This window comes from Penicillium citrinum (genome assembly GCF_028827155.1).
Source record: "Penicillium citrinum strain IBT 23319 chromosome Unknown utg000007l:1.0-2040159.0:1.0-2041076.0, whole genome shotgun sequence".
Classification (NCBI taxonomy): domain Eukaryota; kingdom Fungi; phylum Ascomycota; class Eurotiomycetes; order Eurotiales; family Aspergillaceae; genus Penicillium; species Penicillium citrinum.
The window spans coordinates 1,267,141-1,289,657 of record NW_026622692.1 but is presented as its reverse complement, the minus strand read 5'-3'; the positions used below and the strand labels follow the sequence as shown (position 1 = coordinate 1,289,657).

Below are 22,517 nucleotides of genomic sequence, written 5' to 3'. Positions count from 1 at the left end.
TTTTAGCGTGGGATGGTTTTCTTGCGGATTGTCATGATGTTACGAGTTTATACCCTGGAGTTTGGGTGGTAGTTTAATTACTTTTAATCAAGGCTCATTTGATATTCTGATAAGATTCAGTTGAATGAATGAGTTTTCCTGCTTGCAGGTATCATTTTATGAAAGTTGGCATACTCGAATGTTAGTCCTCCTAGTCTTCTAATCACGATGAACTGCTGCATTCTTGGGCAGTGTCAACCAGCTTATTCCAGCCGCACTGAGAAGACCGACCAGCATAGGCTGTAATACTTTAACTCCCACCTTCGCAGCTATTACACCAGTAATAGCAGGGAAAACCGAACCGCCAATCTGACCAAGGACAAAGACGAAGGCTTTACAAGTTAGCGTCTACATGCCACAAAGATATCTAAAAATCGCTTACCAATGGCCGAGGAGCGAATCTCAGGCGCAAAAATCTTGGAGCCAACAGATATGCCCTGAAACAGTGATGTGTCAGTATTGAAAACACTGATATAGAGCTAAATTGATGAAATGAATTGTATACCGTTGCAAAGAATGGACCGGAGAAAAAGCCAAGTAGACTGACAGCTACAGCTTCGGTGATGATATTTGGGACTCTATCAAAATATACGCATTAGCAGTCACTCTTGTCCTCAGATATGGCGAGTCAGCTCATACAGCCAGAAAACCAATTGCAACCCGACGCAAAGAACCGCATAGAAGAAAATCATTCTTCTCTCTCCTAGTCTGTGAGTTGGTTCGGCGAGAACAAGTCTGCCCAAGAAAGCTCCACCGAAAAAGCCCGCGGGGACGTATCCCATATTTTTAACGTCTCCGTTTCTCACATTGACGAGGTACTCGACCATCCAGCCACTGGCTGTAATGGTGGCGCCAAGGAAGAAAAAGAAGAACAAACTCAATAGCCAGACTCCCGGTGTAGCGAGAGTAGCCTTCATCTCACCGAGTGCCGATTTCTTCGTTGACCCTTGATCCTGTGACTGGATTGGAGAACCAGATTCCGTAACCTGGCTTATCATACTGGTATCCCGTGTCGGTAAGAACTTCACGCTATCGTGAAATGATAGCCCTATCAATGTCAAATTAACAACTCCCAATCCCAATGGAAAAATGTAAAATAGATTCCATTTCGATTCAACATTCGCGGAAGCCACCCCTGTCGCAACAAATGGACCAACAAGGCACCCAGCCATATACATAGCATGAATGAAACCCAACCAGCGATGTGCCGTTCCACGTAATCCGGAGACAAACGTATTTGCATGCGTATCGTTATATGCTTGACCCAACGAAGCAAGGAAGAACGTCACTGCATAAAGTGGGAAAGGCGGAAGCCAGGTACGCAGAATATGTGCGATGATCTGAAATACAGCACCGATACATAATATTAATCCGAGATCGAGACGTTGGCATATACTGCTGTTTGATAATGCGGCGATGAGCCAGCCTGCGAATGTCGTGCCGTATACGATGGAGACCATATTCGTGCTTATATTGTAATCTCGGATTAGATAGGGGATTAGGGATCCGAGACTTCCGTCATTCACACCCGCGACGAAGAAGGATACTCCCACGCTGATGATCTTGGGGTAGAGCCATTTTATGGGTGGATCTTGTGAGGTATTTGAAGGTGGAGAGTCGATAGGCGAGGATACGCTGTGTAGGATGATGGTTTCTGATTGAGTTGCTGTTTGAAGCTCGGTTTGGGTACTCATTATGTTGGCGAGAATATACCAAGGAATATACCAGGAAGAGAGAGAGAAAGAGAAAGAAGAGAGACTCGGAGAATAGCAAACTGTCACGGTTGAACTCCGGCCGATTCTCTTTTCGCGTGGAGAACGTGGGATTTTGTGGGGAAAAAAGTAACTCTTTGCGGGCAGACCTGCCGAATGCGGGCAACAAGCCAACAACTCCGGATTTTAGAAAGTTGGTTATCGTATTTGTATTAGAGAAAGTATAAATGACCGAGTTCGTTACTGAGATTGTTTGAGGGCTTTGCGTAGATGGACTTTGAATACCCTCAACCCCGAAGAGTTCCGACAAGGGATATGAAGTTCGCCATGACGCTCGTGGAGAATAAGCTTGAGAAAAATCACGAAAGAAAGCCTTTTCATGATTTGCTAAATAAACTCTGACTCTATTACTAGTCCTGGAAAGCTCCATGGTTTGTTCCATCCGTATCTGAGTTTGTGTCGTGGTCAATATCAAACTTTGAACAATGGCGGTGCTCGTCTCACGACGAACTACCGGAAGAGATCTCCCATAAGTACTAATCCCTTTTTGGCGTAGATAATAGTGCAGCTGACAAAAAACACCAAATACTTCTAAAGATATTATGGAATTTTGAAGAAATGGAGCCTTTAGCTAATAATTGGCTGAGTGGTACAACGTTTTGCGAGCAGTTAGAACAAGAAAAGAATACTTTAATGAACTCTAGGATATGCGCAAAATTTATTTCAAACCCATATCTATTTAATTAACTATGAGACAAAATCAAGAGAGATCCAACGTGCCATGCAACTGAATGTCAAGAACACTCTTGCCCACGTAAATCGGATATTTCCCAGCCTGGAGTCCCCAGGCCTGCTTTTCTGTGTCCCATTGACTAAGATCACGCCGAGTCAATTCAAATTGAATGTGCTCCTTGTCCCCAGCATCAATCGCCCTCTTTACAAATCCTCGGAGTACCTTTGGAGGGCCTCCAGGAATGCCAACATAGAGCTGGGCCACTTCTGAGGCGCGAACCTTGCCAGTGTTTGAAACGGTGCAATTCACGCTAGCAACAACGTCCCATAGCGCCTCCAGACCACCCTCCGCAATTTCTGTGTTGTTTCCGGCAGGATTATATTGCAGATTTGCGTTGGGGCTGACACCAGTCTCAAGATCGGAGTAGGAAAAATTTGAGTAGGTTAGACCATATCCGAACTCAAAGCGCGGTTTGATATCGTTGCGAATGAAAGCCTTATAATCAATGTAAACTCCCTCGCTGAAGTTTGATTGAGGGTAGTATTCATGTTCTGCGTCAGTGTCAATGACAGGCTCAAGGAGATCCTTATAATCGGACTCTTTGCGGGCAACTGTGTACGGCAAGCGACCAGATGGCGACTGTTTGCCATACATAACTTCGACTAAGGCCCGGCCACTATCCTGGCCAGGAAGGTGGGCGTAGATAACAGCTGTAATATTGGGATTCTCAATCCATTCATCCACCAGACGTATTCCTGCATTGTGAATGACAACCATGGTATTGGAGCATTTGGCTGCCACATTCTTCACCAGCTTGTCGGAAGACGGATCTGCAAGATACGGTCGATCCCAGCCCTCAGAGGCGGCTTCATTGACAAAGACGACACAAGCTTCACTGGCAGGATTCACAAAAGGATCCAAAGATGCTACATCCCAGGCCAAGAAAGTATCGTCATCATATGCCTGGCGCTGGAAAGCATGAAGAGGAGCATCGATGTACGAAGGGGTGCTGGCGCCAGAGCCACCTCCAACGAAGAGGGTACCATTAAAAGCGACACCTGGACCACGCGCAGTGGGATCTGTGCTCGATAAAAACATATATTGCTCTGTGCCATTGTCCACCGAGCTGCCATTGGGGTAAGTGAGGGCGTTCTGAAGGCCCATAGACCATCCCCCTAGGGAGCTGTCGTCGACATTATTCAAGGCAGGAGGTATAGCGTCATATCCAAAAAGTGAGAGGAATTTTGGCTTCTTCAGAGGCAATGCACCTGCTGTATTTTTGACGAGAACGTGTCCCTCGACCGCTGACTGCAAAATGACCTTCTTCGACTTGGGATCGCGGGCATCGACGAGTTTATGAGGCTCTAGTAGACTGACCGGCATACCGTGACCTGGCTCAGATATCTCTGCATATTTGTACCAGGATGCAATAATCCGAGTTGCCATGTCGTCAAGTCGGAAGTCAGGCATTGAGCCGTTGCGAGTAGCGATAGCAAGGGTATTGTTCTCCCAATATTTGGAGTTCGGCATGGCGATGTCTAAACCTGCATTTGCGCTGGCAATACCAGTGTGCTGGCCAGTCCAATCAGATACCACGAACCCCTGAAATCCAAGCTCTCCTTTGAGTAAGCCATTCATGACCTTGCTGTTCTGGCATCCATAGCTATTGTTGATGCGATTGTAACTGCACATGACGGAACCAGCACCTGCTTTGACGACATCTTGGAAGGCCCAAAGGTAGAGTTCATGCATAGCCTTATCATCAATGTTTGATGAGATAGACTGGTTGTGCGAACCCTTTAACAGCTGTGGAGAGTTACGGCTTGTCTCCTGTTCGTTTCCTATCAGGTGCTTGACGCATGAAATGACATTTTGCTGAAGACCACGAACTGACTCTGCTGCGAGGGCTCCTGCAAGGTAAGGATCACTTCCGAAGCCTTCCCAGTTTCGACCACCTGAAGCAACCCTACCAGCTGGACCAACCACAGGACCCAAAGCCACATTTACCCCCTTCCGTCTGAACTCAGCTCCCATATGTTCTGCCCGATCATGCGCAAGATCCCTGTTCCAAGATGCACCGGCATGAATACCCGCAGGGTACGAGTTGACCATATCAACACCACGTACACCATTACCAGCATCTTGTAAGCAAATGCCCGGGAAATTTAACCTGGGGACACTGCCAGTCACACCTGAGCATCCAGTGGTCGTTGATTCATGCCCGTAAGTGATGTTATTCTTTTCTTCATCGGTCATTCGGGAGACGAGTTTTTGGGCTTTTCGGTAGGCATCGGCCCAGTCTCCAAGGCCCTTTGCCACGGCTGTAGGGAGAACAATTTAGCATCACTTTTTCCGGCGAGGATGTTTCGGTCAGAGACGAGAACTTACGAGTATTAGGTACCGACTCTGAGCGGCCATAAGACCAATAGTTTTCCAGCTCGGAAGGACTAGATTGGCCATCCTGAGCAGATGCCTGAGCTGCTAGTTGCAGCACGACAGCAAGACCAACAAGAGAAGGCTTCATATTGCCAATTCCGCTTGAGTGAAATGCAACTAATCATAAGAATCAACCAGGACATCCTCGGCAGTTTAAATACTATTTCAGTCCGGAGCCAAGAGGCATCCCCACGGGATCTGGTCTGGGGAAGTGTTTTGGCTGTAATTTCTCCTAGAAGAACCTTGGAAAACCTCTCTATGACGGGTGGGGCTCATCTCTCGTGGCCATGGCTCTTCATAATATCTCCGTGGATCTAGTAAGGCCTGAATGAAACCTCAGAAACGCGGAGAAGATGCTGGACTTGGTGGCTTGGTTCGGCATGTCTCTCGGTATACAGTAGCCACTGATGCCCTCGGAACAAGACTAGATATATCCGATGTAAGCCCGAAGCGTAGAAAGAATGGCGGACAAATGCGACGCAAGATCCAAAAAAGGATATCTTGATGCCCATCAGTTGGGAAGATCCACCATATCCGGGGTTTGAGAGTTCCGGGGTTTAGCCGGGGCATGGCTGAAGCGGGTTCGGGTCAATATAGAAGGGCGTTCAGTCCTCGTGGTTGAAGTTTAATCGGAAGAGGTGCCACAATGCCTACAATGCAAAGACTGGTGCCTATCCATGGAAACCTTTTAGCTTGTCAGTTCTTGATTGATAGAAGATGAATGAAGAATGGAACTGGAAGGCCCATCCGAGATTGAGTCTTGTAGTAGACGTGGATGGCATCACATCTGCGTATCTGCACTCCGGATTTTGTCCCACACGATTTTGCGGGACCGCACATGGTTTCCCCACAACCCCAGAAACGCGGAAGACGTCCGTTGTTCAAGTTTTTTCTTGACTCACCGGTGTTTGTCATGCTTATGCAACTCATGAGGGTTATAAGAGCTTTTACGTCTGTCATATAGCTAATGAGTGGGGTATATTCTATTGAGAATATCCTTGACGCCAAATGAACCCGATCAGCAGATTGAATTTAGCTGGAAGGCTGGGTAAAGAAAATAGCAGAGATGAATAGCAGGGACCTTATACTATCAGGAACTGTACGAAACAAGAGTGTAGCCCAGAATAGTCGAAAGTGGGCGTATTGGGAAGACCAGGGCACAAAGAGTATACTTCAAGCCATATAGATCCAGATGGGTCAAACGAGATCCTAATTCAAACGAGGACAATACCAGACGGCCCTTTTACCAAGCAGTCACCGCAATAGGTCAGGATAGCGGTGCAGCAGTTGGAGCACTGGCCTTCCTGTACTAATGCATAGGCATGAAGCTAGTAGTTTCTCATCAAATTATCATAAGCATTATCAGCATCTCTCATCAGCAAATGGGTCAAATATGCTACATGATATGCTCTGAGTGGTATATTCTGAGTTTTATCTACAGAATAGCAGTTGCATTTGCATGCGAGCCAACACCACCTAAGTATAATTAGCAAAGTTACCAACCTCCATCGAGCAGGTTCCCAAAACTCACCAGGCATATTAGCAGGCGCACTTGTCATAAAGAAAGTCCATTTACCAAGATCCCGACACTTAACCGCCAAATTTTCCAAATCCCACATCTCACCAATCGGACACCCCCAAAGCGACAGCATACTCTGGTGCAAACTCACATGGTCCGCTCCAAATCCAGGCGGAGGCCATACCTCAAAAGTAGGCGAGTCGCCTACTGCCGCAGCAAAATAACAATCGTGTAGCCAGTCCCGCATGGGCTTCTCACGAGAAAGTCCTGCCCATTCTGCTTCCTGTCGAGTGGCTGCGGCGTGGCGCTGGTCTGGGTTGAGTTTATGGTATTCTTGTACGAAACCGGAGCGTACGAGTAGAATGTCACCTGGTCGAATGTCACCACCCTGTGATTCAGGTCGGATGTCGAGTCCTTGGAATTGGGCACAGGCTTGGAGATCCGAGAATGTGATTTCGTGGGCCTTGTATGGGTTGTAAGGCTTGCTGTGAGCGTGTGCATAGTGATGGTAATCCAACAGGACTCCTCGACCGGCAATTCCATGCTCTGCCCAATGGTGAATACTGCAGCGAAGGTTTGATTTGTCGCCTACAAAGTCGGAGCTTTTGGCCTATTTGGTTTATTCAGTATGTATCGCGACGACCTTAAGGGTTTGATATCATACGCCATTGTAGAAAGTCTTGGTGGGAACATGGCAGAACTAATATTCAATAAGAATTGATCGATGAGAGCTGCATACTCTGGAGTTCTTCGAGTTTGAAGACTTACATGTCTGAACCCATCCCACTGGGTACTGCTTTGCGTGTTCATAACATAGGTGTCATCGTATCCCATATCCGGAATGATTGGTTTGATATTGTGCTGGAAGACCTCGCGACCAAACGCAGGCGTAGCGGGCACATTAAGAGGGAGACTAATACAATACCATAAGCACATCATTTCCTTCACCCCTGGCTGGTATACTCACTCCAATCGGACCATGTCTCCAGTCTTGATCTCTGTGGCAGATGCCTTGACACGTTCCGGCGTCAAAAGGTTCAATCGACCAAGCTGTAAACCTATTAGAATTGAATTATATGAATACCATCAGTCCATCATACCTGATCATCTTTCCCCCAAACCCAAGCTGCGCCTTCGGGAGCATCAGGCAATGATGGCAATTCATCATGAGAGGGAAAGCTGAGAGCATTAGGATCCCAGGGAAGCTGCTGCGCGGACTGAGTTTTCGACATGGTCTTAGACTTGTTTGAATCTAGATGACTTGAGATTGCAGAAAGTCGAGTCTTGGAAGTGTGGGATGTCATATTCGCTTATAAATCCACCTTTCTTCACAGTGGATGCTCGTACTGGAACTGGGTCATATACAGTTGTATGGTTGTCAGTGGGTATGGACTGCTGAAATATGATTCATCCAGCGTCACGAAAGTGGAGTGCGGGGATGTTAATGGATAGCAAGTCGCAGCCGAGGATATTGTTGTGTTCGAGACGAAGCATCTCCCGAGGCTTGTCAGGTATTACTATAGTGGTAGGCACAGGAAGTTATATACCCCGTCTGTTGGTGATATTGCAGACACCCGCATCGCTATTCGTAAATTGTAGCCAGGAATTGGTAGGCCGATCAGAACAATGAGCCAAGAGTATCTACTCAGTACTGGTCTAGGAGGGGCAGTGCTCAATTTCGACGCATCAGTGTTGCCGGAAGAGGCGGACGGTGCACTTCTCCACTTCGACTCCGCAATGATGCCTCGGAATCTTCAGAATGAGAAACAGGCGGAGATCTGGTTAGAAGACATGGTAAAAAAATTGTATAATTGTAGAGAAACTACTGTTTTCTTACTGCTTCTACTGTGTAATTCAGCAGGAGCTCACCTCGGGCTGCAGGGTACTGCATAATACAGGGTGATTCATCACGACTCCAAGTTCGTCCACCTTACAACAGGGGACAATTGATGAGAGGGCAAAATATTACATAGGGAACGCAAATTTTGAGAGGGCCTTGAGCCCTCTATTTTCCTTTTTCATTGATGGGAGTTGTCGCCTCAAGTCATGGTTATAATACAACCGCATGCAAAGGCCACTCAGCTAGTAGACAAGATGTGCGCCATACTCTTTCAGTGAAGTTCATGTCACAAGCCCTCCTTGCGTCCGTGATATCGAAATCGAGCACACCAAGGCAAATAATTCCCACCCAAATGACTTAGCAGGAACGACGCTGAAAAGGGGTATGCTTGACAAAAGACGAGAAAGAAAAGAAACAAAGCTTCAAACACCCGATCAGAATCATAAAACACCCATATTTGCCGGCCGCAGGAAATCGTATTGCCATCCCAGAATGCCCAGTCCATATTCATTCCCATTGCGCCGGAGAAGAGCAGATTCAAGCATAAGAATTCGTGTCAATCATAGATTCAGACACCCCAGAATGAAAAACAAAAAAGCAAAAAAAAATAGAAGACTAGGCAACAGTCATTTTCGATGTGGCATGTATATGATGCCTTTACTTAAACCTGAGATGGGATACCGGTTGACTGCGAGGGAGCACGACCACCGCGCATGCCACCTCGACCACGTCCACCGTAGCCGCCACGATATCCACGGCCACGACCGAACCCACGTCCACGGCCTCGGCCGCGGCCGCGGCCGTATCCATCGACACTACCTTGACCGAAGGTCTCGATATTACGCTTCTCTTCCTCGCCGCGCCATTCACGGCCGCCGACACGAGCCGCGGAATTTTCTTCGCGGTCACGAGCCTCGCTTGAAATGTTATCAAAGAAGGATGAGGTGCGATTGTAATGATGGTGGGCAGAGGTATCTTCTTCTTCCTGGGTGTGGAATTCGTGAGACTCAGCCTCAGCAGCAGGTGATCCGGTAGCAATAGCTTCCTTCACAAGATCCTGCTTGTTGAATTTCGCATTTGCAGTCTCGAAATCATAGTCCGATTTGGGGATTTCGATCTTCTTATGCTGGTTGCGAGCGCCACCACGGCCGCCACGGGGATATTGATGACCTCCGCGCTGAGCCTGGGTGCCATCATAAGGGCGCATGTCATTCATCTTACGAGTGACTGCATCGACGGATGCGTCAGGTTGACCTGGCTTCTTTTGCTGCGCACCAGGCTGAGGAAGTTTGGCCATAGCAGCAGCAACTGCATTAGCAGCTGCGGTTGTAGCGTCAGTAGCAGCAGCGCCTTGGGGAGCAACAGCAGCAGGGACATGGGAAATTGGGACCACGGGCTTAGGCGCTGCGATAGGAATGGCTGGCATTGCACGACCATTCTTTTGAGCACCGTATCCAGGGACAGCTTTGGGGGCAGTTGAGCCTTGAACAGCCTCGGCTACGGAAGGTTTAGACTCGACTGGGGGAGGCGGAGCATTCTGGGCTGCCGGTGTCGCGGGCTTACTGGGGATTTTCTCCCCGGTGGGAAGCTCAGAAGTAGCACTAGGACCCGTTGGAGCACCTGGGGGAGCTGGCCGCTGCTGTGGAGGTGGCGGAGGCTGCTGTCCAGGAGCACCAACAGGCATTTGAGGAGGGAATTGGCCGGGGCCCTGGGGGAATCCGGGGCCAGGGGGAGGATACCACCCTGGTGGCGCTCCATACGGCATGTTGGGGAACCCGCCCGGTCCAGGAGGGAAGGGTGGCGGGGGAAAGCGCTGTCCATACGGGGGGTGAAAAGCCTTGTTGGAACTGCGGCTGTTGGGGATAGCCAGGAGGCTGCTGGGCACCCTGAGGTTGCTGAGGGGGGAGGCCAGGAGCGCCAGCTCCGGCGTCGGGAGCCTGACCAGGAGGAGGGCGGGGAGCATTCTGCTTGGACTCGAGTCAGCAAGTCTATTCAATTTGGACAAGACAATGAACTGTGTCAAATGCAGGTGAGGGTTGATTGATCAATCAGAAGGAAGGCAACGGAAATATCCACATGGTTTTTGCGCTATTCGGAACAGGTCTGTGTTTACATCCGAAATTGTTCATCATTTGATCAATTGCCCGGCCATTATGGCTACAGGCAACAAAGTTTGATGTTGGGTTGCGAGGTAATGTAAAGAATAAGACTTGAGGTGTACTTACGCCTAGAATAGCGGGGTCATCCGGGACCCGAGGAGGTTCAGGCTGTGCTTTCTCCTGCTTCTCCTCGCTGGCAATGCTGATGTCCTTCACATCGCTGCCTCGAAAGACGATGTACTCGTAGACACTGGTGGAAGGGGGAACCTCCTCAGCAGGATTTCCTCGGCGACCTTCGGTGCCGAATGATTGCACATTCTCGAGGGCTATTGTTGAGGCTTCAGGATTGATTTCGTGAAGTGTGCCGACATAACTAGGAAGAATGAGCAATGAGTCCCTGAGATAGAATGATAAAGCTATAGAACTAACCGAATGTCACTCTTTGAGATCAGGTTGAAACGCTGACTGCCAGGTGTTAACTCCAGCCCAGCCGCACAAACCCTGGTTCCGACCAGCAGGTGCAGACTGACCCTATCAAATGGTTCATATCCATCCTTGCAGGGAGCGCGGAACCGCGCAAGAGAAAATGAAAAAGAACGAAGAAGAAAAAGGGGGGTGATGCGTGAAGATATAGGGGAGAGAAAAGTGGGTGAGAAGAAGAGAGAAGGAAGAAGAAGGAAAAACTGTGCAAGGCGGTTTTTGGTGAAGGCGGGCTACGGTGGACTGCAGAAGCTCCGAGAGCAGTTTTGGTGGGTCGAGGGGTTTTTGTGAGAGATCAACACCAAAGGAACAAAGGAGACATTCAAGGGTGATTGACAGAAGTTAAGAACTTGGAAGAGCAGAATGACAACCTCATCAAATAGAGATCACTTTTTCCAGACCTCGTGAGCATCACCTCGTTGCCAGTGGCACAATTTGGTTGCATATATCCCCTCCCTCTCCCCTCCAAATATGTGACATTATCTACGCACGGATTGATTCTGATGGAATGTACACAATCGCAGTGCTGCCCTAGACGAGCAACAGCGGAAAGAGACGAAATCTCAGAATGCCAATGGAAATCCTATCAAACTACAGAGCAAGATCCTCGCTGTCCGAGCGGATCCATCGCATCCGGGATCGATCTACGTCGCTCAAAGTAGTGGGACTGTGAGGAGAATCATCCTTGAGGTATGTTTTGTCTCTAGTTACTTTTTAAGATATTCTTTGACACAATATCTTAGACAGGGGAAACGACTACTTTATACAAAGGCCCAACGGCCCCATTGACCAGTCTCTGTCTCAGCCCCGACGGGAAGTTACTGTTTGCTGGCTGCTGGGACAAGACCATCTGGAGCTGGGATGTAGCTTCCGGAGAAGTCCGACGGAAGTTCGAAGGACATAGTGACTTTGTGAAAGCCCTCATTTGTGTTAGACTTCGCGGCGAAGACCTACTTATTACAGGCGGTGCTGATGCTCAAGTCCTCATTTTCAATATTGGAACTGGCCAGCGAACCGAGACCTTCAAGGGCCACTCAAGAGGCATTCAAGATCTCAATCTTGATCCTGAGGTGGATGAGGCTCAGGCTGTTGTTTTCAGCGCAGGAAGTGATCGGGAGATCCGCCAATTCAAGATCTTTGGCGGCGGAGACAGCGGAGAGCCTCTTCTTCCTCACGACACCAGTGTATACAAAATCTTCTTCGACCAGGATGGTGATCTGTGGACGGCATCTGCCGATAAGACAACCAAGTGTCTGGTGCGAGCAGATGGATGGAAGGCGAACCTCAGTCTAGAGCATCCCGACTTTGTACGTGACGTGGTGGTCTATGAAGCAGGTGGTTGGGTCGTAACGGCCTGCCGAGACGAGGAAGTTCGAGTGTGGAGTCGATCTGTAAGCCCTATTCATTTTATGTTTGACAATTCGAGTTTGAATCTAACCGTTCTAGACTGGCGAGCTTCACCACACTTTCTCGGGTCATTTCGAAGAAGTCACCGGTCTTGTACTGGTTGGATCTACTGTTGTTAGTGTGGCTATCGATGGAACAATTCGTCAATGGTCTCTACGGCCCAATGACCTCCAACAAGCCATAGATTTTGCAAAGAATGGCCCTCCTCAGGAACCAGAGCCCGAAGCAGGGACGATGCTGACGGAAGAGGAAGAGCGCGAGTTGGCCGAGTTGATGGGAGACGATTAGATATTCGATTGATACCCTTTTTTTGTACAATAATGTGTACAGTCTCATTAATGTACAGCCAATATCATACTTATGGCAGAATACTTTTTACGATGTTTATACTACAGTAATTCCTCTTCTATCAATGGTCGTCCTACTCTTTCCGTCTTCCCCACGTGACCTCTTTGATGCATCGATGACGCACATGGCCGATCTCCCGCCCCGAGTCAACTTGCGCTTCCCTCCCCCCCCTTCTGTGCGACATCGTCCAGAGTAGTTCCCTGCACACTGGCCAAAAGACCCCGGTCTCTCTGAACGTGGGGTAGTATCAGCACGGGTTATCCCATTCCGTATTACGTTAGTCCCAAATCTTTGGTCCGCTGTACCTTCTAAGTCTTCGGGAGGCTTTCGACACTCGACTTTCGTTCCCCCACCTCTTGTGTCCTCGCAAACCAACGCTCAGGATGCAGACACAACATGATTCGCCCGACGTGGGCTCAAAAATGGTCAATCGTCTGAGCCAAAGCAGGTCACCTTATGTGAGATAGATCTTGTACTGGACCGGGAAAAAAGGCCTAGACGCTGACGCTCTGTAGGTGCGCGGACATATGAATAACCCAGTGGCATGGCAGCTCTGGGATGCATCGGCAATTAATCTCGCCCAGAAGCATAATCGTCTGATCTTTCTCAGCATTGGATATTCGGCTTGCCATTGTATGCTACCAGTCACTATGTCTTGCTCTTACCAACCAAGTCAATAACTAACTGCCGGTAGGGTGTCATGTCATGGAAAAAGAATCATTCATGTCCCCAGAAGTGGCTGCAATTCTCAATGAATCCTTCATCCCCATTAAAGTCGATCGAGAGGAGAGACCGGATATTGATGACATTTATATGAATTATGTCCAAGCCACCACCGGCTCCGGCGGATGGCCGTTGAATGTCTTTCTGACTCCAGCCCTGGAACCCGTATTTGGAGGCACATACTGGCCCGGCCCCAACTCCTCAACATTGCTAGGCCCAGAAACTATTGGTTTTGTGGAAATTTTAGAGAAACTGAGAGATGTTTGGCAGACACAACAGCAACGCTGCTTGGAGAGCGCTAAGGATATCACGAAGCAGTTGCGGGAATTCGCCGAGGAGGGAACCCACTCACAACACGGCGAACGCGAAGACGATGAAGATTTGGACATTGAGCTTTTGGAAGAGGCATACCAGCATTTCGCTTCTCGCTATGATAGCATCAATGGCGGATTTGGTCGCACGCCAAAATTTCCGACACCATCTAATCTCACCTTTCTTTTACGACTTGGCACATACCCCAGTCAGGTTACCGATATTGTCGGTAAAGATGAATGCGAGAAGGCGACGGCCATGGCGGTCACAACCCTAGTGAATATGGCTCGTGGTGGGATCCGGGATCACATTGGCCATGGGTTTGCTCGTTATAGTGTGACGGCTGATTGGAGCTTGCCTCACTTTGAAAAGATGCTACACGATCAAGCACAGCTTCTGGATACATACGTCGAAGGCTTCCGCCTGACCCATGATCCTGAATTATTGGGTGCGGTGTATGACCTGGTAGCTTACTTAACGAGTACTACTTTACAGTCACCAACCGGGGGATTTTTTTTCGTCTGAAGACGCGGACAGCTATCCCACACCCAATGATACAGAGAAACGAGAGGGCGCTTTCTATGTGTGGTCCTTGAAGGAACTCACCCAAGTCCTCGGCCCCCGAGATGCGCCCGTCTGCGCCCGTCATTGGGGTGTACTGCCAGACGGGAATGTTGCGGCGGAATATGACCCTCACGACGAGTTTATGAACCAGAATGTGCTATCAGTTCGCGCCACACCAAGCAAATTGGCCAAAGAATTTGGCCTCGGGGAAGATGAGGTGGTCAAGATGATTAAAGGCGGCAAACAAAAGCTACATGACCACCGGGAGAAAACTCGAGGGCGGCCAGATCTAGATGATAAGATTATCGTTGGTTGGAATGGATTGGCAATCGGCGCACTCGCCAAGTGCAGTGTTCTTTTTGAAGAAATCGAGAGCTCCAAAGCTATCCAATGTCGAGAGTCCGCCGCCCGCGCAATCAGCTTCATTAAGGACAATCTATTTGACAAGCAAACGGGCCAATTGTGGCGCATCTATCGTGATGGTAGCCGGGGTGACACTCCTGGCTTCGCCGACGATTACGCCTATCTAACCAGTGGTCTGTTGGATATGTATGAGGCTACATTTGATGACAGCTACCTGCAATTCGCCGAGAGGCTGCAAAGTAAGAAGCTTAGCTGGATGCCCACTCTCCCTTGCACGGTGCATGAGATAACTGACGCGGATCGCAGAATATCTGAACGAGTATTTCCTCGCCAAGACCGGCTCCACGCCTGCAGGCTATTATAACACACCTTCAAGTATGACCCCTGGCATGCCGGGCCCACTCTTCCGGTTGAAGACAGGCACGGAGTCCGCAACACCGTCTGTCAACGGAGTAATTGCCCGGAATTTATTGCGCTTGGCCGCCTTACTGGAGGATGATAATTATCGTACCCTTGCGCGACAGACCTGCAACTCGTTCGCCGTTGAGATCATGCAGCACCCTTTCCTCTTTGTTGGCTTGTTGGATGTGATCGTGGGACTCCAGATCGGAACAAGAACAATTACCGGCGTTTTTGGAACAGCAGACATCAGCAAGGAACCGGTTCCACGCGATAGCCTTCTTGATCGGCGAGATGAACCAGTTGCCGCGCGGGATCTTCTTTCACGACGAGTTCGATCTGAAGCCGGGCCAGGGTTTGGATCGTCTACTGTTGTTACTTCACTGGTTGATGTGCGACCATCCCATACAAAAGATTTTGTGGGTAATCAGTCCTTCTGGTTAAAGTCGCGCAATCCACTATACAAAGATCTAGACAAGGCCTACCCGCCAAAGAATTACTTATCGGTATGTGAAAATGGGGCATGTCGGACGGTGGATCTCTAAATTATAGCTGCTGCTTCTTGATTTATGATCTTGCCATGTTGTATGTATTTTATTTCTTTTTCATTTAGAGCGTTGAAATTTGAATTGTGGCGTTCTGGTGTAGATGTGTCATTGGGGGAAGATCAAATTTGGTGGCAACTTTCCGTGTCGGAGTTGACGCTGGTCTCGGGTCTCATGACTGACATGGATTTGGAAATTGTCAAAATCTACCTGGTTGTGCCCATGGATATAGTTTGAATATTATTAGAAAATAAGGAAACCAAAAAAAAAAAAAATTGTACTATGTATCTCTTCTGAACGCTGACCCCAAGACGAAGGAGGATGGGAAATGTGATAGCGTGTGTGGATTCCTGGATCTAGATTCATGGAGCCTTGGGGCGGCCTCCAACTTCCCCTGCCTGTTCCTGACTAGCGGAGAAATGGTAGTATCATGGTAGTCCTGGATCATTTATGGCGAAATGGAACCTATCAAGTGGGATTTGGTCCTCCTTTTTGTGCAGATTGCTGTCATGTCCACCTGTCTCCACTAGATCCCCGATGTTGTGTACCAAGGGACAAGCCCGAGCACCCAATCTGCCCAATTTCCAGACGTGAATCATGTGTGGGACACACGATCGTCGGACGAGATTTGCAAACTAGATTTGGTTTTCCCCTCCCTTTTTTTCTTCAAAAGACCGATGAGATTCAGCCCTTTTCACCAGGAGTGAATCGAAACCACATCCCGTATTCAGGCTCGGCAATTTATTGGGGCTGAGAGGCTGAAACAAACGGACTGCACCGAGTTAATCAATGTGAAAGACCCAGGGACCGTGCAGAAGAATAGTATTGGACCGACCCTGGGCTAGTCCGACAAGTCCGGCCAAAGCCAAGTTTCTTAGCGGCGCCGCCGTTGTGGTGGATAATCTCCTGACCAGCCAGTCATTGGCGCAGAACCCCTCTGAAACGGGGGGTGGGCAAGGGGGGGGGGGAATGAAATCACTGCCTTGGCATACACGAGACGATGTGTTGTGATGCGATGCGATGGATCCCTGATCCATTCGATCCCACCGACTTATTCCATCCGATCGACTTGGTTTCAGACGCCTTGCTCCGTATTGTACATAGTACTCCATAGACACACTCTCATACACACTCTATCTGTACCGTGTTTGTGTTCTGTCAGGGTCCATCCGCGTAATGCATGGGCACTAGTGTCGCCCCTAAATGGAGCAACGAGACTAGTGGAGTCACAGAATTGAAGATCAGCCTAAGGGGAGACCTGTTGTTCTCAAAGAGTCCACCGCTATGAAAAGGCCCAGATGCCATGCCCAGACGCCAATGATCCCCCCTCCCCAGACCGGAGAATAAGTTGCACTTCCATTTTGCCCAGCCTCTGGTCTACCATGAGGAATTGGAATGACCAATCGTAGTCTAGACCGAAGACGCGTTGGAATGTAAAGAATGCTGTCCCACGCCTGAGTGTGGCGGGAAGGGTAAGTTGAGGAATGCTTCGTCCATCGTTGGAGGTTGGAGGTTCAACTGGGATTCAATAAGTACGGAATTGTAGAACCAATTCATTAGTTCTTCATTTGTTTTGCACACACCAACAAGAAAAAAATCAATCACAAGAGAAAAAATAAAAAAAATCTCCAAGCCATTGAATCCATTCAATTAAACTCGATCCGCCTCTTCATTAAACCAGCCAAACAACTTCCACGCCCCACTCTCTTCCCCTTTCTCATTACTTTCGCTACATTTACTCGCTCCTCCCTCCCCTTCTTCTCTTCTCTTCTCTCTCCACGCTTTCTTTCCATCATTCCGCCGTCCATCTTCTTCTTCCCTCATTGAGAGAAGAGGTGTTCAGGCCTGTCATTCCTTTTTGATCCAAAGCGTCCGATCTACACTCTTTACAGTCCAATCCACAGTCGATCTGTGGTTTGTTGACCCCTTCCAACTCTCACCACAAAACTTCCTGGGGAAGTTCGAATTTTATCAACTCTCGACTCAATCAATTTGATCTGTGATCTGCGATCTGTCTGATATCGGTTATCTCCCAATATGCGCTCAACTCTGTTCCTCGCTGCACTGGCAGCTGGAGCTGCCCACGCCTACGAAAAGCGTGTTTATGTGACCGACTGGACCACCGTTACTGTTACCAAGACCGTTACTGCGCCCGCTGTTACCGAAACCGTTGCTGCCGTTCAGCAAAACCAGGCCGATACTGTCACTTTGACTTCTACCTCTACTCCCGTTCAGGCCCCTGCCCCCGTCGCGGAGACTACCTCTTTGGCTTCTGATCTGGCTAAGAAGTCCACTGAGGTTGTTCCTGAGCCTGCTCCCACCCAGGCTGCTCAACAGGAGCCCGTTAGCTCCTGGTCCACCGCTTGGACCTCTACCTTCGAGGCTGCCCCTGCTACTACCCTGCAGCCCCAACCCCAACCTTCGTCCTCCACCTCGACTAGCTCGGCTGCCGCTGCTACTGGAGGCACTTACTCGGTCACTAAAGAGTACACGGAGAAGGTGTTGTACAACCACAACGTTCACCGAAGCAACCACTCTGTCTCTTCCCTTGAGTGGCACGATGACCTTCTTCAGGCTGCTGGTGAACTGGCCTCGAATTGTGTTTACGAACACAACACGTAAGTATCCATTACAAAGACTTCAAGGCCATCTATTACAGCAAACTAACACTCAAGCTCCTATAGTAAAATTCACGAAGATAAGGTCAAATATGGTCAGAACATCGGCTATGGTACTTCAGAGTCCCAGGTTGGCGTGATGATCAGTAACATGATGTACAACGGCGAGATCGACTTCTACCCGACCCCGTATGGCGAGGCCAGCCCCAACATGGATCTCTTTGACAAGTGGGGACATTTCTCCCAGATTGTCTGGAAGGGTACCACCCATGTTGCTTGCTTTACCGCTAAGTGCGAAGATGGACTTCAGAACGTCGATGGCAATTCGGCAATTCCGTTCACTGTCTGCAACTATTCGCCCCCAGGAAATTACGGTGGCCAATACGGCGACAACGTTCTTGCGCCTGGTAATGCAGCGACCTACTCTGCCTAAGCATGCCCTTCAGTCCGCAGTCGCCTTCCCAAGTGACCCTTGGAAGCGCCCAGCATAGTTGCATTCGCTGAATCTTGTCTTATCTTATTTTGATTTCTCTTTCTCTTCTTCATACTTACATGTCCAACCCGATTCGCCCGGGACTCTCCCGGGTGGGGATCGGCATTGGGTTACCTGCCCCCGGAGTCAATGGTGGTTTTCAAGCTTTCTGTTGTGATTTTCCTGGGGGTCCTCTGTATCTACGCCGGGGGTACCCTTTGTTTACTTCCCCCCTTTTGGGAGAGGGACATGCGGGTACCCGTTTTCAATTGTGAATATTTATCTTGACATGATCTCTCCTAGCGTTCAATGGCCTCCTTACTGTGGATATTCAAACAAAAATATGGACATGATCCAATGTGAATGTACTCTATCTTCTCAATGAGTCCCTTGCATATTTAAAAAGTACTCCAAAATCACGTGAATTGTAGCTCCCCCGCACCTTCCTTTTGCCCGAAACGTCATTTCCCCGAAAAAAGACAACCTTAGCTTAGCCGCCTTTCTCGGGCATCAACCAGCATCGACCGGCATCATCTTCAATCGTCCTTCAATCATCTTTTGAGACTAAATCCACTCTCCTTCTACCCTTTTAGTCAACCCTATTTTACTGCATGAACCCTCAGATCCCCCCGAGCCGAGTTATCTGCTCACCGCACTCTTGACAACCACCTGCATCTCCCACCTGCGTGATCCCATCATACCTTCCAGCCTTATCTGCATCAACTCGGGTATGTACTGTTACTCATATGTGATCTCTAATCCCTGCCACCTGCCCTGCACTATCTTCTTAAACACCATCAAACTACTCATAATGACCAACTATCCGACTCGTCGCAAATTCTACTCTCGAGTGTGAATTTCGGCTAGTCCCCAAGTGCAACTGAGCTGCTGATCGGGCCGCTGGATAAGGTCACCCGGCTTGGCTGAAATCATCTGACTTAACGCTTCTAGGCTTCATCCGTTCCTCCGGCGCTATCCCCCGCAGGCCTTCCACCCACATCCCGCTTCATTCCTTTACTTGCCGGTAAGTCCTTTGCCCCGTGGGCAGCTCCCTTCAACCCGAGAGGGTTCCACATACCCGCAATCGTGGGGCATTGTGGTATCCATCTAGCACTATTTCCTATATATGGTTGTTCTACTCCCTGAAATGGTCTCTTCTTATATTTGCCCCTTTTGACTTGTCCAATCTATCCATCTCTGGTATCATTGCACCCCAATGACCTAGCCCCAATGCCACCTTACTGTCTACAAGATTGTCATTATTTCTACCGTACCGCCCTACGTCTCCTATCAATCCCAACCTGCCTCGCTAGTCGCTACGCTTGATAAGGGAGCTATCTACTGACACCATGTCCTACTCATCAACGGCAGTCCGTTTCTTTACCTCTCCTAAACCACTTGGGGAGACCATGAGCTCCGACGGCGCAAAGCCAACCAGTTCTGAGCCCCAGTGTCACACGGTTGTAAGACCAACTGAGCACGCTGGCGGTGAACCAGTCGAGCTACATACGCCAAAGAAGCAAGGTTTAACCTTTGCAAACCAAGACTCACTTCCAAAGCTACCCATTCCTGAACTGGAGGATACATGTCGTCGCCACCTCGATGCCCTGGCTGCCTTGCAGACACCTCGTGAACATGAGGATTCTAAGGCAGCCGTGAAAGACTTTCTCAGGACGGATGGTCCTCTGCTACAAGAAAGATTGAAGAACTATGCCTCCTCCAAAACGAGCTTCATCGAGCAGTTTTGGTACGACTCTTACTTGAACTTCGATAGCTCGGTTGTCCTGAACCTTAACCCTTTCTTCTTACTGGAAGATGATCCCACGCCTGCTCGCAATCACCAAGTCACTCGAGCTGCATCTCTGGTTGTCTCCGCTCTTTCGTTTGTTCGCGCGGTACGGAGAGAGGAGTTACCACCGGACACCGTTCGTGGGACACCACTCTGCATGTATCAATATTCACGACTTTTCGGAACTGCTCGTCTTCCAACCGATAATGGTTGCGTTATAAGCCAAGACCCGGCCGCAAAGCACATTGTCGTCATGTGCCGCGGTCAATTCTACTGGTTCGATGTTCTCGATGATAACAGCGACCTTATCATGACCGAGAAAGATATTTCGCTCAACTTGCATGTTATCATCCAGGATGCCGCACAGACACCAGTCCAGGAAGCTGCCAAGGGGGCCTTAGGTGTTCTCAGTACAGAGAACCGCAAAGTGTGGTCTGGGCTACGGGATATAATGACGAAGGATCCAGCCTCGAACAATGCCGAATGCCTCAACATTGTTGACACTGCACTATTCATGCTCTGCCTTGACGATACGGAGCCTTCCACCACCGCGGAGCTCTGTGCAAACATGCTTTGCGGTACTAGTGAAGTAATCAAGGGTGTGCAAGTGGGGACATGCACCAACCGTTGGTATGACAAGCTGCAAATCATCGTTTGCAACAACGGTAGCGCTGGTATCAACTTTGAACATACCGGTGTTGACGGGCATACTGTTCTGCGCTTCGCTAGTGACGTCTACACGGATACCATCCTTCGCTTTGCGAAAACAATCAACGGTCAAGCACCGAGTCTATGGACTACCAGTAGCCCCGATCCGGCCAAGAGAGATCCTCGAAGCTTCGGAAATGTTAGCACCACGCCTCGCAAACTTGAATGGGATATGACCCCAGAGCTCAACATTGCCCTACGTTTTGCTGAGTCACATCTATCAGATCTTCTCTACCAGCACGAATTCCAGGTCCTCGATTTTGAAGGATATGGAAAAAACTTCATTACATCAATGGGTTTCTCACCAGATGCCTTTGTGCAGATGGCTTTCCAGGCCGCCTACTACGGCCTTTACGGAAAAGTTGAAAACACTTATGAGCCTGCCATGACAAAGGTCTTCCTCCACGGCCGTACGGAGGCGGTGCGCACCGTTACGCCTGAGGCATATGAATTCGTCAAGACCTTCTGGGGCGAAAATCCTGCCGAAGCCAAGATTGATGCTCTTCGTGTTGCAGCTCAACGACACACTGCCATCACAAAAGACTGCTCAAAAGGCCAAGGACAGGATCGTCACCTTTACGCTCTATACTGTCTTTGGCAGCGCTCTTTTGATGAGGGCTTCTTCCAGGATTCCAGCTCTGCAGGAGGATATTCCAGTCCTGGCGAAGGTCTTGACTCTCCAACCTCGCAGCCCTCTGAAGATGGCTTTTCTTCTCCGAATGGTAGTAGTATCCGTGCGATGCGCAACGCTACACCCCCTACCCCAGCAATCTTCAGTGATCCAGGCTGGGACAAGATCAACAACACCATTCTTTCGACTTCTAACTGTGGCAATCCATGCTTGCGCCACTTTGGCTTTGGGCCTACATCTGCAGATGGCTTTGGTATTGGTTATATTATCAAAGATGATTCCATTTCCTTTTGCGCCTCATCAAAACACAGACAAACCTCTCGCTTAATGAATGCTCTTGAATCATACTTGTTCGAAATTCGAAAATTGCTCCGCGCGACGAACCGCAAAACGACAAGTCCAAGAACAAGTCGCGCGCGTGAGACAGAGGCACTGGCAGAGCGTCTCCAAAACGAGTCACATCGTCGGGGAAGGATTGTTCGCCCCGGTGCAGGTGGTGCAGAGACACCTACTACCACGACCGATAGTGCGGAGATTGAAGATGACGGCATGGGTGGATGTAAGTTTGCCCCCCTATTCTGGTGTACCTTGACTATGGGCTCTACAAACAGATTTACTAACTTCAATCTTTAGATGGCTTCTTCGACGCGGGTATGCTCCTCCACGCATTGAAGGGAGTTAATGCGGAGAGGGAGCAGCGGGGTGAAAAGACAGAAAGGAAGAAATTTGTTGGGAAGAAGTTACATTTAAATGAATATTAATGAAACGTGATGCCATGTG

The 22,517-nt window shown here is 49.0% G+C and overlaps 9 protein-coding genes across 9 annotated transcripts; 4 read left to right on the top strand and 5 right to left on the bottom strand.

Moving 5' to 3' along the window:
- Positions 1 to 198: 198 nt before the first annotated feature.
- N7469_008148 (putative MFS transporter) lies at positions 199 to 1,733 on the bottom strand (the record flags this gene model as incomplete). Its single annotated transcript, XM_056647066.1, has 4 exons — positions 199 to 371; positions 422 to 476; positions 545 to 617; positions 679 to 1,733. The coding sequence occupies 4 exons, from the start codon at positions 1,731 to 1,733 to the stop codon at positions 199 to 201; spliced, it is 1,356 nt and encodes a 451-aa protein (XP_056498617.1).
- A 778-nt stretch (positions 1,734 to 2,511) lies between these two features.
- N7469_008147 (beta-glucosidase) lies at positions 2,512 to 5,008 on the bottom strand (the record flags this gene model as incomplete). The annotated part of the gene is made up of 2 exons (XM_056647065.1): positions 2,512 to 4,805; positions 4,873 to 5,008. The coding sequence occupies 2 exons, from the start codon at positions 5,006 to 5,008 to the stop codon at positions 2,512 to 2,514; spliced, it is 2,430 nt and encodes an 809-aa protein (XP_056498616.1).
- A 1,347-nt stretch (positions 5,009 to 6,355) lies between these two features.
- Positions 6,356 to 7,743, bottom strand: N7469_008146 (uncharacterized protein; the record flags this gene model as incomplete). Its single annotated transcript, XM_056647064.1, has 6 exons — positions 6,356 to 6,396; positions 6,452 to 7,049; positions 7,104 to 7,139; positions 7,208 to 7,352; positions 7,407 to 7,489; positions 7,540 to 7,743. 6 exons carry the CDS (start codon positions 7,741 to 7,743, stop codon positions 6,356 to 6,358), a joined length of 1,107 nt encoding a protein of 368 aa, XP_056498615.1.
- A 1,197-nt stretch (positions 7,744 to 8,940) lies between these two features.
- Positions 8,941 to 10,242, bottom strand: N7469_008145 (uncharacterized protein; the record flags this gene model as incomplete). The annotated part of the gene is made up of 1 exon (XM_056647063.1): positions 8,941 to 10,242. One exon carries the CDS (start codon positions 10,240 to 10,242, stop codon positions 8,941 to 8,943), a length of 1,302 nt encoding a protein of 433 aa, XP_056498614.1.
- A 56-nt stretch (positions 10,243 to 10,298) lies between these two features.
- On the bottom strand, positions 10,299 to 10,931 carry N7469_008144 (LSM14 family protein; the record flags this gene model as incomplete). Its single annotated transcript, XM_056647062.1, has 4 exons — positions 10,299 to 10,367; positions 10,505 to 10,751; positions 10,808 to 10,843; positions 10,909 to 10,931. 4 exons carry the CDS (start codon positions 10,929 to 10,931, stop codon positions 10,299 to 10,301), a joined length of 375 nt encoding a protein of 124 aa, XP_056498613.1.
- Positions 10,932 to 11,221: 290 nt separating this feature from the next.
- N7469_008143 (WD40 repeat domain-containing protein) lies at positions 11,222 to 12,553 on the top strand (the record flags this gene model as incomplete). The annotated part of the gene is made up of 4 exons (XM_056647061.1): positions 11,222 to 11,262; positions 11,383 to 11,548; positions 11,602 to 12,249; positions 12,305 to 12,553. The coding sequence occupies 4 exons, from the start codon at positions 11,222 to 11,224 to the stop codon at positions 12,551 to 12,553; spliced, it is 1,104 nt and encodes a 367-aa protein (XP_056498612.1).
- A 443-nt stretch (positions 12,554 to 12,996) lies between these two features.
- On the top strand, positions 12,997 to 15,519 carry N7469_008142 (thioredoxin domain-containing protein; the record flags this gene model as incomplete). The annotated part of the gene is made up of 5 exons (XM_056647060.1): positions 12,997 to 13,071; positions 13,129 to 13,246; positions 13,308 to 14,103; positions 14,144 to 14,814; positions 14,882 to 15,519. The coding sequence occupies 5 exons, from the start codon at positions 12,997 to 12,999 to the stop codon at positions 15,517 to 15,519; spliced, it is 2,298 nt and encodes a 765-aa protein (XP_056498611.1).
- Positions 15,520 to 17,556: 2,037 nt separating this feature from the next.
- On the top strand, positions 17,557 to 18,570 carry N7469_008141 (CAP domain-containing protein; the record flags this gene model as incomplete). The annotated part of the gene is made up of 2 exons (XM_056647059.1): positions 17,557 to 18,137; positions 18,204 to 18,570. The coding sequence occupies 2 exons, from the start codon at positions 17,557 to 17,559 to the stop codon at positions 18,568 to 18,570; spliced, it is 948 nt and encodes a 315-aa protein (XP_056498610.1).
- Positions 18,571 to 19,958: 1,388 nt separating this feature from the next.
- Positions 19,959 to 22,498, top strand: N7469_008140 (choline/carnitine O-acyltransferase; the record flags this gene model as incomplete). The annotated part of the gene is made up of 2 exons (XM_056647058.1): positions 19,959 to 22,296; positions 22,371 to 22,498. The coding sequence occupies 2 exons, from the start codon at positions 19,959 to 19,961 to the stop codon at positions 22,496 to 22,498; spliced, it is 2,466 nt and encodes an 821-aa protein (XP_056498609.1).
- Positions 22,499 to 22,517: the final 19 nt, after the last annotated feature.